Raw genomic sequence first — 15765 nt, forward strand, 5'->3', positions numbered from 1 at the left:
AAGCATTGTGAATTCACTGCGAGTAGTTTTTTTATTCACATAGGCCACAGGTAAGGCCAGAATCTATTGCTTGTAGTGGCTAGTAATGTAGCCACACTTGTGGGCCATGCTGGGCGTGTTGGTTGTTAACACAAATGACGCATTTCACTGTATGTTTTGATGCATAATAAATAAACTTGAATTTTGAATCTTGAAACATATTTCGATTTCCCTTCTCTCCTGAAAGTGATACTTTGAGAGTTAAAGTCCTGTGGTTTTATACATATATAAAGATTTTTTTTCCAGTGGAAATCAGAATATCTCTAAGATCCAACAGGAATTTACAAATAGTTGTAATACTGAAAATGAAAAATCATCCAACATTAGTTGCTGTACATAGTTATCAAATTGAGTAAGCTGAGGTAAAATTATGCTGAAGCCAGCAAGTTTCACAGACTGTGCCAAGAAAGCAAAAGTGTAAAGATTTTCTATTACTCTTTTGGTTGGGACTAGCACAGCTCCTCAGAGAATAATTGTGTAGAGTTTAGGCTTGAACACTATCATCTTTGACTGAAAGCTTCTGGAGACTGTAAACTTGGAAGTTGGATGTCAGCATAGTATATGATCTCAATAAAAGATATGAAGTATTTGTCCTCATCCTAATACCATGGAAGCTATGGACAAGGGACCAAGCATGATTGGAAACCATGATTCCTGTTTGACTAATCCACTGCAAATCCAAGCTGGAAAGTCTAATTTGTAAATGGACGTTATTACTATCATCCCTTGCATGGATTTGATCAGTTTAATATTTGAGGTAGTTTAAGGCTGGAAGCACCACAGTAGAGTAGAGCTTACCATAATGCTTTACAGTACAGGTGACCCGGGTTCAATTCCTGCCACTGCCTGTAAGAAGTTCGTACATTCTCCCTGTTATCGCATGGGTTTCCTCCGGGTGTTCCAGTTTTCTCCCATACTCTGAAGATGTACCAGTTGGTAGGTTACTTGATAATTTCAAATTATCCCATGATTAGGCTCAGATTAAATTGGTTCTATTGGTCTATGTAATAGGTTCGAATTATGGAAAAAGTTTTCTAATTCACCCTCACCAAGGGGGTGGAGGTGATGCAGGAGTAATTTGGCAGATGTATTAATTGATTGGATTCAAGGAGCTTTAACATTGCCATTGGATCATGTCATGTCATTCTCCGAGTTGGTGGATTTTCTTCACACAATGTATTAGTTCCCTTGAAGGAAGATTTTGTTGCAATGCCCTCTGAATAGTCAGATAGTTAAAGACAATGCACTATTATCCTAGTTAATATGTTCATTAGGGTCAGATGTGTGAAATTAATAAGTGCTACAATTACTGGGAGATACTGTACTTCATTGGAATGGCATCCTCTTTATTAGTATTGCCATTTGTCTTGCAAAATCTAATGATACTACTCCTCTCAAATTTTCCATTTGGGATGTCAAAACCAAGGAAACCTAAGGAAGTCCAGAGGTTTACATTCTTCATTAGCTCCATTCCTTGTATCCACAGTGGTTCCCACTTGGACACCTGTTTATGATGTAGCATCCAAAGTGGCAAAGTGGCACTGAGCCTTCCAGAAAGATATTCCTCACTGTTCATTGCTGTATCCATGCCACATGGCAACACTATGCTAACACAACTGATCTGCCCTTCGTTATTATATCCCTAAGTTTAAAGTGTTGGTGTAAACCCCAAAAGGAAAAGTAGTGACTGGGATGCCTTGCTCTCCTTCAGATACAACATAGGATATTACAGCACAGTACAGGCCCTTCGGCCCCCAATATTTTGCATGATAAACTGTATCACCAACATTAATATTCATCAGATTTCCAACCTGATTCAGCCATCTAGAATTAATCCAAAAGTCCCAATTTTCCCATTTTCTGATTAGCTTTTCTTTTTTATTTCTTCTGTTCTGTCCTGGAACCGTATGACGAATGCCCTAGCCACATCCTAAATACGATTTTTTTAGTAAAAGCCTGTGACCACATGTCTAACTCATTCGTGGTTTAATTTAACTTTATTTTTCAGATTTATGTTTACTTCCCAATAGTGTTTTTACTCAAGTTTTTAATAACCCATTTCTATTTTGTACTTTTCCTTTATGAGACAAATATTATTACATGCACATTTAGCACTTTACATATTATTTGCAAGAACCTTTAGATGGATAAAAGAATTGGAGGCTTTATTAGAGACAAGCAACATACATTTTTAATGTGTACAGCAAGCCACATTAAGTGAGAAAAACACCAGAGTGAAGATCGAAGATTCAAGCCTTCACAATCTGTTCCCGGTTGGTTCCAAAGGTTCCTTTCATTAGCAATTTAGCAGCTTTCCTTCCTATAATTCAGCACTAAAGTAAGTCTATAATGAAAAGTTTGCAATGTTGCATATGTTCTCTGAACATTGGCTGTATACAAAACAAGTTCCCATTTTGGTACACTGTGAAACTGACCTGGACTATTAGAATGGAAATTTACACATTGAAAAATTCAAGATTCAAATGTATTCAGGAGAATTAATTTCCTCAGTGAAAACTTGAAGCATAACACTTGATGGTGAAGAGATATTTTCTCCAAAAGATGAATTATTTTGATTATTCAGTATGTAAATAGATTGGTATATTCTTGCTAAGAACCTTGGAAGGGAGTGTTTGAATAATTATTTTTAATTCAACACAATTCATGCTGGAAGGACTAAATTGGTCAAGCAGTAACCCTGGAGAGATAAACAAGGAAATGTTCCAAGGCAATGTCTTATTATCAGAAGTATGAAAATTAAAAATTGGCAAGTCACAAGGTACAGAGAAAAGGGAGAGTGCAGGAGAAAGCAAGCAGGACGGGTTTTGGTGATTTGGAGGCAGGAGAGGTTAGATGATAGACTTAGTGAAGATCCAAATAGCGAAAGTGATTGGTAAAGGGATTACTGAATAATGAAAGATCAGTTTGAAAAAAATATAATTTTTTTGACCATTTAAACTTTCATTTTTCCCTTTGTGTTCTTCCTTCCACCTTTCTCAGCAGCTTAAGACTTGTTCTAACTCTGAATGATTTCCACTTTTGATGAAAGATCTTTGACATGAACTCTCCACAAAAGGTCCCAATTTGACTGGTAATTTCCAATATTGTCCATTTTACCTCAGATTTCCAACTTTTGTAGTATTTTGCTTTTGTATGATGTACTTCAATTGACAGTGAGATGGTGTTGGGAATGAATGTTTCTTCAGAGGACTGAGTGAATGCATTGAGGCCTATGAAGGAAATGTACCTTCTTGAAACATTTACAGTTAGTGGTCAAATAGATTTAGTCAACAAATGTTTAACTTGCCAGGTATACCTGGTGCATTTGAGAGTATGAGTATAATGGGGAAGAAGGAAAAATAAGAAAATTTATTGAGATATAACTCCATGTGGAAAGCAAAATAATCCTGGAGCAGGTCAGGAGATTTAGAGGAGACGACCCAAATGCAGAACAGTGGAAATGATTTAGTGGTGAGCAGTAATAAACTGCAAAGTAACAAGCCACAATGGACCACAAAGCAAGAGAGAACAGATACTTAACATGACAAGGCACCGAAGGTTGCAAGTGGCTGAGGCTGGCTGGTTCAAATGATGATACAAGAACTGTAGATGTGCACAGGGTGTAAGTGGATGATGAGTTAGAAATGAGAAGCAGGTGACTCCTATTTGCTGGGTGGAGACTGAGAGGTGTCTGCCTGACAGAGCAAGGGAATTCTAAGCAGTATTATAACTTCATTGCAATTTATTATTTATAACTTTTCATCAAGGGATTTATTTTACTTTTGAGAGGAAATGACAAATACTTTATGATTTGGTAAAGAAAAAATAAACCAAAGCTGCAAAGCTGACATGAATGATAAACATCAATACGATCCTTCTCAGGAGCTAGCCCTAAACATTTTTGAGCTCATGTTAAATTTGCATATTTACTTAAGATAATGACATTTGGTAGTCTGACAAAGGAATGAGTTTAACACTTTCTGAAGTCTGAATCACTACATGCATATTAAAAAGAATGGTAGCCAAAAATACCTGGAATCAGGGAATTCTCGCAAAGCTTGCAAGCTGTGAAAAAATAAATTCTCCAGTGCCAAGAAAATTGCATTTGGAAATACCTAATTTGGTAATATATACACAAATGTTCTTTTCCACTTTTTGTTGAGAATACCTCCCATCTTTTCTTTCTGAAAAACACATGCAAATTGGAACTTCATTTCATTTAGATGTGAAAGATTTAAAAAATGTATGAAGCTAGAGTCCACAAGTATTAGACAGGTTGGTCCATAAGATTAGCTGAAGGTTTTGGAAGCTGTTTCTACACAATTACTATTAAGTCCGCAAGATATAGGAACAGAATGAGGCCATTTGGCCCATCAAGTCTGCTCCACAATTTCATTATAGCTGATCCAATTGTTCTCCCAGCCCTAATCTCCTGCTTTCTCTCCATATCCCTTCATGTCCTGACCAATCAAGAATCTATCAACCTCTGCCTTAAATATACATAAAGACTTGACCTCCACAGCTGCCTGTGGCAAAGAATTCCACAGATACACTACTCGCTGGCTAAAGAAATTCCGCCTCATCTCTGTTCTAAAGGGACACCACTCTATTCTGAGACTGTGTCATCTGGTTTTAGTCTTTCCCACCATAGGAAATATCCTCTCCACATCTATTCTATCAAGGCCTTTCACCCTTTGATGGCTTTCAGTGAGGTCATTCTTCTAAATTCTAGTGAATACAGGGCCCATCAAACACTCTTCATACAACAAGCCATTCAATTCTGGAACATTTTCGTGAGCTGCCTTTGAAGCCTCCCATGTTTCAGCACATCCTTTCTAAGATAAAACTGCTCACAATACTCCAAGTCAAGTCTCACCAGTGCTTTATAAAGTCTCAACATTACATCCTTGCTTTTACATTCTAGTCCTCTTGAAATGAATGCTGCCATTGCACTTGCCTTCCTCACCACAGATACAACCTGTAAATGAACCTTCAGGGAATCCCAAATCCCTTTGCACCTCAGGTTTCTTGTATTTTCTCTCCATTTACAAAAAAAAGTGAACCCTTTAATTTCTTCTACCAAAGTGCCTACAGGTATGCATATGTATTTTCCTTATTTTGCCATTGCATGGCATATTTAGTCATGTAAATATATTATAACAGGATATAATCTCTAAGATTCCATTACAAATCTAAAATTTATAGGGATAACATTATTAATTACTGTGTAAAATTGTGTGTCATTTTGCTATGTTGCTAATAGACTGATTCTGTTTCCACATAGGTTTTGAATCCTCTAATAACATATCTTGTAAAATTCTGAGCTATTTTAAATTAAATTTATATCTAATTAATCGAATATTAGCAAACTTCTCAAAGATCTGTTGATTACATTTGTATGAATTAACATTGTTATTATCTATACCTGAACATACTGACTAGTAATGACACCAAAATTAGTATAACCACAATCAATTAGTATAATCACACGTGAGAAGTTGAGTTGGAAAGTGATACGCTAAAATTCATTAATTTTATTTTTTTAAATGTATTCACAGATACAGCACAGTAACAGGCCCTTCCAGCCCACATTGCCCAAGTGACTCATTAACCTACTAACCCATATGTCTTTGGAATGTGGGAGGAAACTGGAGCACCTGGAGAAAACCCATGCAGTTACAGGGAAAACACAGAAACTCCTAACAGGGAGTGGAAGAATTGAATCCTGGTCATTGCCACTGTAATAGCATTGTGGTAAATGCTTTGCTACCATGCCACTTGGGGAAGTACCTCATACATTACCTCAATGTACGTATCTAAAATTTCCAGGGAAATTTAAGCGTACAAATTGTAAAAGGCTTCTCTGGTGCAAAGATAAGCAAACATGGAAGTATTTAAATTAGGAAAGCAACGTTAATTTCCAAACTGCCACATATTTGGGCTATGATTTGAATTATGTTCTTGTTTGCCAACCAGTTTACTTTATTTTCCCCTTTTCTCACTAAAAGCCCATCCTCTCCTCTCATTGAAGGAATTGAATTGTTTACAGAGCTATGGTTCCACAAGAAAAGGCCACATAGAAGTCATCATTTTTTTCATGCGTAACCCTTAATAGTCAACTTTAGCAAGCAATCCAGTTGCTAATGGAGGCAAAATCTAATCTGACGTGGTGTCTGTATGATATACCCAGAACTGTACTTCCCACAAAGAGAATTAGGGAGTAATCAGTTGTGAAAAAATTGTTATTTTTTCCTTCCCAACTCTAAGGGAAGTGTATCTAAAGACAGCAAAGATCATACACAGTGAAGTAATTCTGTCACCCGTACACAGGTTTAAATTGCCCTTCCTATAACTATTCCAAGGATGAACAGAGGCTTCCAGCTCCTGTTACAGGGCTATTTGTCACTTTTGAACAGGTGGGACAGGACAGCACAGAAGAATCTGACTTTGCGAAATGGTTTCTTTGGCAATCTACTGATAAATGAGTTGAAGCATCTTATGCTGTAGTTTCATGAGTAAGCATTGCCGACAGTGAGTAGAAGGTACAGTATAGTTTATATCTAAAGTCCTCTTTGCTTCACATACCACCAAACACAAACCTTTGTTGGGTCCCAGGAATGTGAGCATAAAGCTATTTACTGTATGTTTATTTCTTCTACTTGGGCAGTCCTTGAGATCAAAGATAACTTGCTTCCTCTCATGTTCCGTGGACTCTAGGGTGACAGAGAAGACCAATGTGAGTCCTATAGACTCTTCAATAGATGGTTCAGGAGATATCTGATAGGAAGAGCAGATGAGGAGGTTCACTCCTTCTGTGGTTGATTCTGGGATTCTGCATACTCCCAAAATATAGCCTTTAAGTTTGCAATGCTACCCTGAATGTCCCTTCTCCACTTCAGGATTTTCAAAGGCCATGGGGATATGTCATCTCCTTCCAGCTGATATTCTCCTACCAAGAAAGTGATGGTTTTGGGAACTTGATTTTGGAAAGTGATTGGCGTGGCCTTCCCAAAAGAGCTGACTGAATGTAATTATAGCATTAAAGTTGCAGACATTGGCTTGGGAGAGTACAGGTTCACTTCTCCTGACAGTAGATTTACAGGAATTTGCTGCGACATCTTTGGTGGTATCCCTCTGATGTTCCTGAGGTTCTAACTGTGTTTGGTCCCAGTGTCAGAAGCATACAGCAGAGCAAGGCTCACTGCCAGGTTTGTGCCAGGTTCAGGCTCCTGACTTCAAATTGTCATTTTTGTAGGCCAATATTATCGTTGCATTGTGAAGAGAATGGCAAATTTCATCATCAGTGTCTGATCACTAAAAGGCATTCCTGAAATATAACAAGTGCTTTACATTTTCCAGAGTCTGGTGAAATTTCATTGTCAGATTACAGTGATGGTAAAAGACCTTGTGTGTGTTTGTGTATGTCCAACATAATGCCCATCCTCTTGTATCCTTCATTAAATGATCTGAGAGTGGCTTGGAGCTTGGCCTCCAATTGTGGTCTGTGTACTGCAGCTCAACTGCACAAGTTACGGTGATCATGGTGCTGGAGTAGAGGCAATGCAGTTGAACATTTTCAGATTCAGAGTCGGGTTCACTTGTTTATCACATATACATTAAAGCCTCCAGCGAAGTGTGCCACATGCATTAACAATCAACAGAACCTAAGGGGTTTCATATGAGCTCTGCAGGTCAGTTCCACTGTGGCAAGAGATGTGGTGAAATATTGTGGGGAGATTGACTGAAAAAAGTATTGATGCCAATCAGCGCTAAGGTTGGCCCTTGTGTGGACTCATTGAGATCAAGAACTATGTTTTCCCATGCAACAAATAAAAGATGGAAGTGAATTTCTGTAGACAGCCAAGTCTTAAGAGGGCACTTCATTATCCCTCCTGGTTGATAGCAGTTGATCTAACTCCCTGATAGTGACAAACATATCCTCTAAAAGTACAGAATCCAGGTTGCAATTTGAAGAGCAGGTCTTTTATTCCACTGTAAGAAAGGGACATTGAGGAGGACCTGGTGAAGAATTTTTCTATGAAGAATACCAGAGAGATGCCTTTGTAATTCCCATTTGGATCTGAAACCTTTGTTGAATTCAGTTATAGTTGAGGTCCACTGATATACTGTATCCTCCCGTTCTCAATGATGGAACTGAGTTTGTGCACTTATGTCTGAAGTTCATCACTGACACGTTTACAACAAATATCACATTCATGGAAAACATATTATCTAGGTCAGACTTGTACTAAAAGAACCCCTGCTAGGTCTAAAATCGGTTACCCTATTTGCCTTAAAAACCTTGATTGATCTCCTCAGCAGTTCTGCTTTGGTGGAGTTTTTATAGTTTGTCTCTGTTCATCACTGTTGTTTCTGATCTTGTACAATCAAATGAATGTTTCTTTTATCACAGGATGTTCAAAATTTCACACTATTACTTGGCCTTCACGTTGTATACATTTATTTCTAAATTGTGCTTTACATTTTGTTCTTTTAGTTTACCCCCTCTAATTAAATCCAAAATATGACACGAAAGTGACTTTATAATCTAAGGGTATTCATAAAAAGAGGTGGAGTATAATGACAGTAATTTTTGATTAAACTGAGACAATATTAAAACAGAAACCTTTCTGGTTATGACTACATTAGACATGGCCAAATGATCAGATAGATATAGTTCATATGTAAACAAGTTGCAAACATTCTGACGTGGGAACTGTCTACCTCGTGTATATTTATTACAAGAAAAGGTGTCGGGATAACTACAGACCAGTTAATTTAATGTCAAGAGTGAGCAAAATTTAAGAATCAATAATCAGGGTCAGAATTAGCAGGCACTTGGCAAAGTGTGAGTTGATTAGAGAAAGCCTTTATAGGTTTGTTAAAGACAAAATCAACTAACTTTAAGGATTCTTTTGTTGAAGTAACAGAGAGGGGAATGCAGATGAAGCAATAGATGTAGACATCCAAAAGATATTTGGTCAGGTGCTACAGAATGGGGTTGAGATTGAAGCAAAGGAGGCTGCAGCACTGTGGATTGAAAACCGGCTGAATTAAAGGAGGAGGAATGAAAGGTTCTCAGGCTGGGGTTAAGTGTAAAGGATGTCCCCAAAATTTGGTTTAAATTTTTTTTTTGGTATGTTTAATGAGTTGCACCTGGGTGTTTAGGGCATAATTTAAAACTTGCAGATGGCACACTATTTAGGAGTGTAGTGAAATCTGAGGGTGCTAACAGACTTCAAGGTGCAATAAACAGATTTGTGTACTGGGTGCACATGAGGGACTGCAGATGCTGGAACCTGGTCCTGATGTAAAGTCTTGACCTGAAACTTTGACAACCTCTTCGTCTCCTCAGATGCTACTTGAGCTCTTCAAGTGGATTACCGTCTGCTGGTGGAATGGGTAAGGGGTGGCAGATGAAATCTAAAGCTGAGAAATGTGCTGAAGGAATGAGAAAAGCCAATGTAAAAAGAGCAAAACTAAAAGAGATACAAGATTGGAGAGAACTGAAGGTTCTATGAAAGTGGGAGGCAGGTTGTGGAAGAAGTCAAAAGAGCACACAGGGTCTTGGACCTCATAAATGGGGCAAAGGGTACAAGAGCAAGAAACTCAAAATTAATTTTATGAAACACTGATTTGGCCCCAATGGGAGTTCTGGGCACCACAGTCTACAAGAGGTGGAAAAGCTTTGGACCAGGTAATGAAAATATTAACAAATACAATTCCTGGGAAAAATGATTTTGGTTATATGGATGGACAGGATAATCTCATGTCCTCCTTTGTACCAGGGAGGGAATATAGAATTTAAAGATATTAAGTTTATGGATGGAGTGAGTAGGGAGAAGCTGTTTCCATTGTTGGAAAGGATGTAGAAATGGGGAACATATGATGCAGATGATTTGCAAAAGTTACATGATAAATATAAATCTCCATTTGGGAGTGGTTAGAAATGGTAAGGGATTGCCAATAGTTTAAATGAATTGAATTGACTTTATTTCTTACATTCTTCACATACCATGAGGAGTAAAAATCTTTGTTAAGTCTCCATCTAAATGGCCATGTGCAATCATAGTAATTTATAATAGTTTATAATAAATAGAGCAGTCAATGTAATATAGAGTACACTCAAGTCAGTGAGAGTTCATCAGTCTGATGACCTGGTGGAAGAGGCTGTCCCAGAGCCTGCTGGTCCTGGCTTTTATGCTGCGGTACCACTTCCCGGATGGTAGCAGCTGGAATAGATTATGGTTGGGATGACTTGGGTTCTCGGTGATCCTACAGACCCTTTTTACACACCTGTCTTTGTAAATGTCCGGAATCATGGGAAGTTCACAACTACAGATGCACTGGGCTGTCCACACCGCTCTCTGCAGAATCCTGCGATTGAGGGAAATACAGTTCCCACAGCAGGCAGTGATGCAGCCAGTCAGGATGCTCTTAATTGTGCCCCTGTAAAAAGTTCTTAGGATTTTGGGGCCTATACCAAACTTTCACAACCATCTGAGGTGAAAGAGGTGCTGTTGTGCCTTTTTCACCACACAGCTGGTGTGTACAGACCACGTGAGGACCTCAGTGATGTGGAAAACTGTTTACCCTCTCAACCTCAGATCCACTGATGTCAATAGGGGTTAGCTCGTCTCCATTCCTCCTGTAATCCACAACCAGCTCCATTGTTTTTGTAATGGAGGCAGTTTGAATTGTAGATTATGAACAGAATGGCAGTACTTTGGGATAAGGATGGGGGAGTGCAGCTCATGTAGTACTGATATAGTCTTGAGAAACCAAATGGCCTTCTTCTTTGCTTCAGGTATTAAGTGATTGGCGGTAACTACAATGTCTACCAATATGTTGCAATTAGGATTGATCATTGGTGTTATTTAGCCATACTGCACATGGCAGGCACCAACTGAACAAAAACATAATTGTGTTCTAATTCCATCCTTCAGGCAATCCACTTGAAATTTATAGAAAGATTAGAAGTTTTGTTCACTTTAGCTTGTGTCACAGTGCCAAATTTTCAGTTTGTTAATCTTAATTCCTCTTTAATTTAGTCAATTACCAGGCACTGTTCTCCTTTATCAATATGTACACAAGCATGTTATTTGAATGTGGTGTTCCGTGAGTCAATTATTCAGTGCTTCCCAAAGCAAGAATACATTTGACAAAAGTCTGTTCCATTTTTCATCCCCCACAAAATTCGGTTTAATTGTGCACAATCTGCTGCCTCAATGAAAACGTGCACTCAACATGAGCCTTATTGCTAACTGAGGAAATCCTGAACCAGTAGTTTATTTTAGCTATGATCTTGTGTATAATACAAAAACAGCACAGAGCAAGTCAAATAATGTAATCAAAGGTATCTATCCTAATAATGTAAACATCAATAAAAATACTTGACAATCAATATTGTGTTAATGACAATGTATATTTTACAAGTACCTCAAAAATTAAAGCACTTTTTCATGCGGGGTTAATGTAACTCATTCAGCATATCTACAAATTATTGGATTGATGGAATCATTTGACATGTTGCACAACAAGACTTTAGACCCTAATGTCTTTACTGATCTGTGACTTAGGAAAAGGTGATTTTTTTTTTGAATGCACATTTTGTGTGATGCTCTCCGTGACTGGCATAATCCTAATATACTGTAAATTATCTGCTTGTGTCTTTACTCTTCTCTCCTCCTCCCCACTACTTCCAGCACCCCCCGCCCCTGTCAGGAGGGAAACACAGTCTGGACTTGTACAAATGGTGCTGTGTGTTCAATTGTGCTTGAGTGTGATGTTCAAATTATGACAATGCCAGAGTCAAAGTACTGGATTAAAAAGTTGTCAACTTTGATATTGTGCTTGGTGGCTTCAAAAGTCTTGGCCCCTTTGGTCTTTCCACAGTCTAAATCACTAGGTTGACATAGCAATCATTCACCTACCATCTGCATGCATTATATTTTAATTAGTTGTCTATTTTATAATTGAGAAAGCTTTGATCAGTTTCTGTCTTTAATTACTTCAAAACAATTATATGAAATACTGAGCACATCTTCAATTTATCTTGGAATTCATAAACCTTGGTTGTATCTGTTTTGTCTGGAATGAATGAAGATAGCAGGAAAGCTTCCTTGCTGCTTTAAATTAAACAGTAGTTTCAATTTTTTCAATAATTTCCATGGCGGATTGAGAAGGAGAAAGCAAAGCACAATCATCTGGATCCCACTGACTCTCTGGAGTAGAGTCATCATCTGAACTCAGTTCATCTTCATCCTCATCCTCCTCTGTGTCGTCATCACATGATTCTGGGTAGTGGAGCCCTAATGCATTTATCCCAGAATCCTCTGAGGCAGATGGTGAGGAGCACTGGTTCATTTGTGGGACAGTCACCTTGTCTGCCACGGTTGGCCCCTTTGAACAAACGGAGGTCGTCTGACTGACGTAATCTCCAGCCTTTTGGTCCTGCACAACAGGGGCTGGTTGAGGCTGACGCTGAACATAGCACATCTTCCCATTAATCCTTTTGACCCGATAGCTGTCAACAAAGAGTTTAGAAATGGTGCAGTACCTCGGTGCGTCGGGCGTGAATGGAGGCCTGAGGAAGGAAGAAGTCTTTAGAAAACGCTCCGTCAGCGAGATGGAAAGCTGGACGGTATCTGTATGGCCGCTTGTGCTGATCGGGATTGATGTGCTTGGGAGATGCTCTACCGGGGTCATAGGTTGATAAATATATCTACCTGAAAAAGGTCAAAATGAATGAGAATGGTAAGAATGCAAGGGAGTTAGAAATCAATTACTTGATGATTATTGCTAATTATTTTATCCTGTTCAGATTAGATAAACTACCAAACAAATTAATGCATAACAAAACCATAAAATGTTTTATTCATGTCATTGATAATCCACTTTGAAAGCATAGTTCTTCATTTTGGGATATGTGATATTCGTTAATTTATCCTCTTTACAAATTGTGTACCATTTGGATGTGCGTGATTGAACTACCATTTAATGTTGTCCTTCCTTCATTACTACCAAAGAATTTAATTGCCTTTTGCGTTTGGATGTTGGAAACTCTGGGAAAGGAATAATTCAAACTGACAAAGTGTTAATACTTGGATCTCTGAAGCTGGATGTTGTAAGAGTTATAGCAACCAATGACTTAGAATCTGCACAGACACTGGGCAGTTTCAGACTGATATATTCTCAGCTGACATTACTGCAGGAGATGTTGAGCCACTTCTTGTCAGTGATAGACTGTATTGTGTTGAAGAAGTGAAGGGGATCTCAATTCCACATCTGCTTTTAAGCAAAAATATTGAAACTTCTGCAAAATCACTGCACAATTATGGTGTATCAGGGTATATTAATTAACCAAAACAAAGGGGATTTTTTAATACTAAAAGGATTCAGCAAAGATTTCCCTCTCCTTGATTCATAGAGTCAGAGTCATAAAATGCTACAGCACAGAAACAAGCCCTTTGGCCCATCTAGTTCATGCTGAACTGTTCTTCTGCCTAGTCTCATCAACCTGCACCAGGAACATACACCACTCCACACCCCTCCCACCCACGTACTTATAAATTTTTCTTAAAAAGTTGAAATTGAACCCATATCTATCACTCCTGCTGCAGCTTGTTCGACACTCACACCACCCTCTGAGTAAAAATGTTCCTCCTCATTCCTCTTAAATATTTCACCTTTCACTCTAAACCTATGACCTCTAGTTCTAGTCTCACCCATCCAACCCACAAGTTACTTGTCAAAATATTGTTACTGATTGATCAGATCTCTGATCAATCAGTAACAATTTGGTTTGGGGGCAGACGGAGAAGAGAGGTAACATAAATGTATTAGTGGCTGTACCAAGACTGCAATTTTTATAAGTGCATGAGTATCACTACAACATGTGAAAGGTCACTGTTGACATTGGAAGTAAGATTTAACATGTCTAATCTTTAGAAACCGTATATTACTAATCTGAAAAAAATCATGAGAGTGAGCTATCCATTTTATTTTTTAAAGATTTGTCTCATTGAATCACCTCTTTAATATATTCCTTACTGAGGTTTCAAATCCTGTCCCTTCAAACAACCAACATCACGAACGGCAGAAAAATGCATTTTGCTAAAATCTTTAGGTCACCTGGTTTATTGTTTTGGAGTTTCATAGTCATTGCTAATACAACCAAGATTCCTTCCCTGAAAACATCCCAGCTGTAATAATAGTGACCTGTATCCTTGGCTAAACAGTTCTTGACAATGTAAAGTATTGGTACTGACTGAACATTGTGGAAATGTGCCCAAAATGACCCCATACCATGCGTTGGTCTGCATTCAGTTGCCAGAAAAGATATGTACCGACTGACCTTGCGGGAAGCACGGTGTGGATTGAACTGAATGAAACTAGAGGTAAAAAGGTTAAATTACAAACACGAGGAAATCTGCAGATGCTGGAAATTCAAGCAACACACACAAAATGCTGGTAGAACGCAGCAGGCCAGGCAGCATCTATAGGGAGAAGCGCTGTCAACATTTCAGGCTGAGACCCTTCATCAGGACTAACTGAAAGGAAAGATAGTAAGAGATTTGAAAGTAGGAGGGGGATGGGAAAGTGCAAAATGATAGGAGAAGACCGGAGGAGGTGGGGTGAAGCTGAGAGCCAGACAGGTGATTGGCAAAAGGGATACAGAGCTAGAGAAGGGAAAGGATCATGGGACGGGAAGCCTAGGGAGAAAGAGGGGGTGGGGAGCACCAGAGAGAGATGGAGAACAGGCAGAGTGATGGGCAGAGAGAGAAAAAAAAACTAAATATATCAGGGATGAGGTAAGAAGGGGAGGAGGGGCATTAATGGAAGTTAGAGAAGTCAATCAGGCTTCCATCAGGTTGGAAGCTACCCAGCCGGTATATAAGGTGTTGTTCCTCCAACCTGAGTTTGGATTCATTTTGACAATAGAGGAGGCCATGGATAGACACATCAGAATGGGAATGGGACGTGGAATTAAAATGTGTGGCCACTGGGAGATCCTGCTTTCTCTGGCGGACCGAGCGTAGGTGTTCAGCGAAACGGTCTCTCAGTCTGCGTCGGGTCTCACCAATATATAAAAGGCCACACAGGGAGCACCAGATGCAGTATACCACACCAGCTGACTCACAGGTGAAGTGTCGCCTCACCTGGAAGGACTGTCTGGGGCCCTGAATGGTGGTGAGGGAGTAAGTGTAAGGGCAGGTGTAGCACTTGTTCCGCTTGTAAGGATAAGTTCCAGGAGGGAGATCAGTGGGGAGGGATGGGGGGGGGGGGGGACGAGTGGACAAGGGAGTCGCGTAGGGAGCGATCCCTGTGGAAAGCAGAAAGAGTGGGGGAGGGAAAGATGTGCTTGGTAGTGGGATCCCATTGGAAATTACAAAGATGGGTTGCATTTAGTTTTGAGTATAAAAGAGCATTAAATGTTCCAATTGTTTAAAATTAATAAATGATTTGACAGTATAGATAGAAACAAAGATTTGCTAAGGTGTAAGATGAAAACCTGACTTGAAGTTAGGCAACTACAGCCAGTCTGAATTTAGACATAGCTAACCCAAACCTAAACAAAACACAGCCAAATCAAATCCAATCCAATAACAGTTAATCTGGATCTGACATTCCCACCGCCAACTCAAATCAACTCAATCAAAGAAAGGTCAAAACCTAATCTCAGCTCATGGCACACAGGTCTTTTTGATACACAACCTCAGCTAA

The 15765-nt window shown here is 39.0% G+C and overlaps 1 protein-coding gene across 1 annotated transcript in view; it reads right to left on the reverse strand.

Annotated features, from left to right (window-relative positions):
* Positions 1-2177: 2177 nt before the first annotated feature.
* The window catches only part of LOC140728277 (UPF0524 protein C3orf70 homolog), a 45984-nt gene continuing 32396 nt past the window's right edge, over positions 2178-15765 (reverse strand). Inside the window, exon 2 of the mRNA XM_073046775.1 lies at positions 2178-12767. Coding sequence (XP_072902876.1) covers positions 12175-12767 — 593 coding nt within the window. The 3' untranslated portion in view covers positions 2178-12174. The remainder of the gene's footprint in view (positions 12768-15765) is intronic.

This window comes from Hemitrygon akajei, chromosome 5 (genome assembly GCF_048418815.1).
Source record: "Hemitrygon akajei chromosome 5, sHemAka1.3, whole genome shotgun sequence".
In the NCBI taxonomy this organism is placed as follows: domain Eukaryota; kingdom Metazoa; phylum Chordata; class Chondrichthyes; order Myliobatiformes; family Dasyatidae; genus Hemitrygon; species Hemitrygon akajei.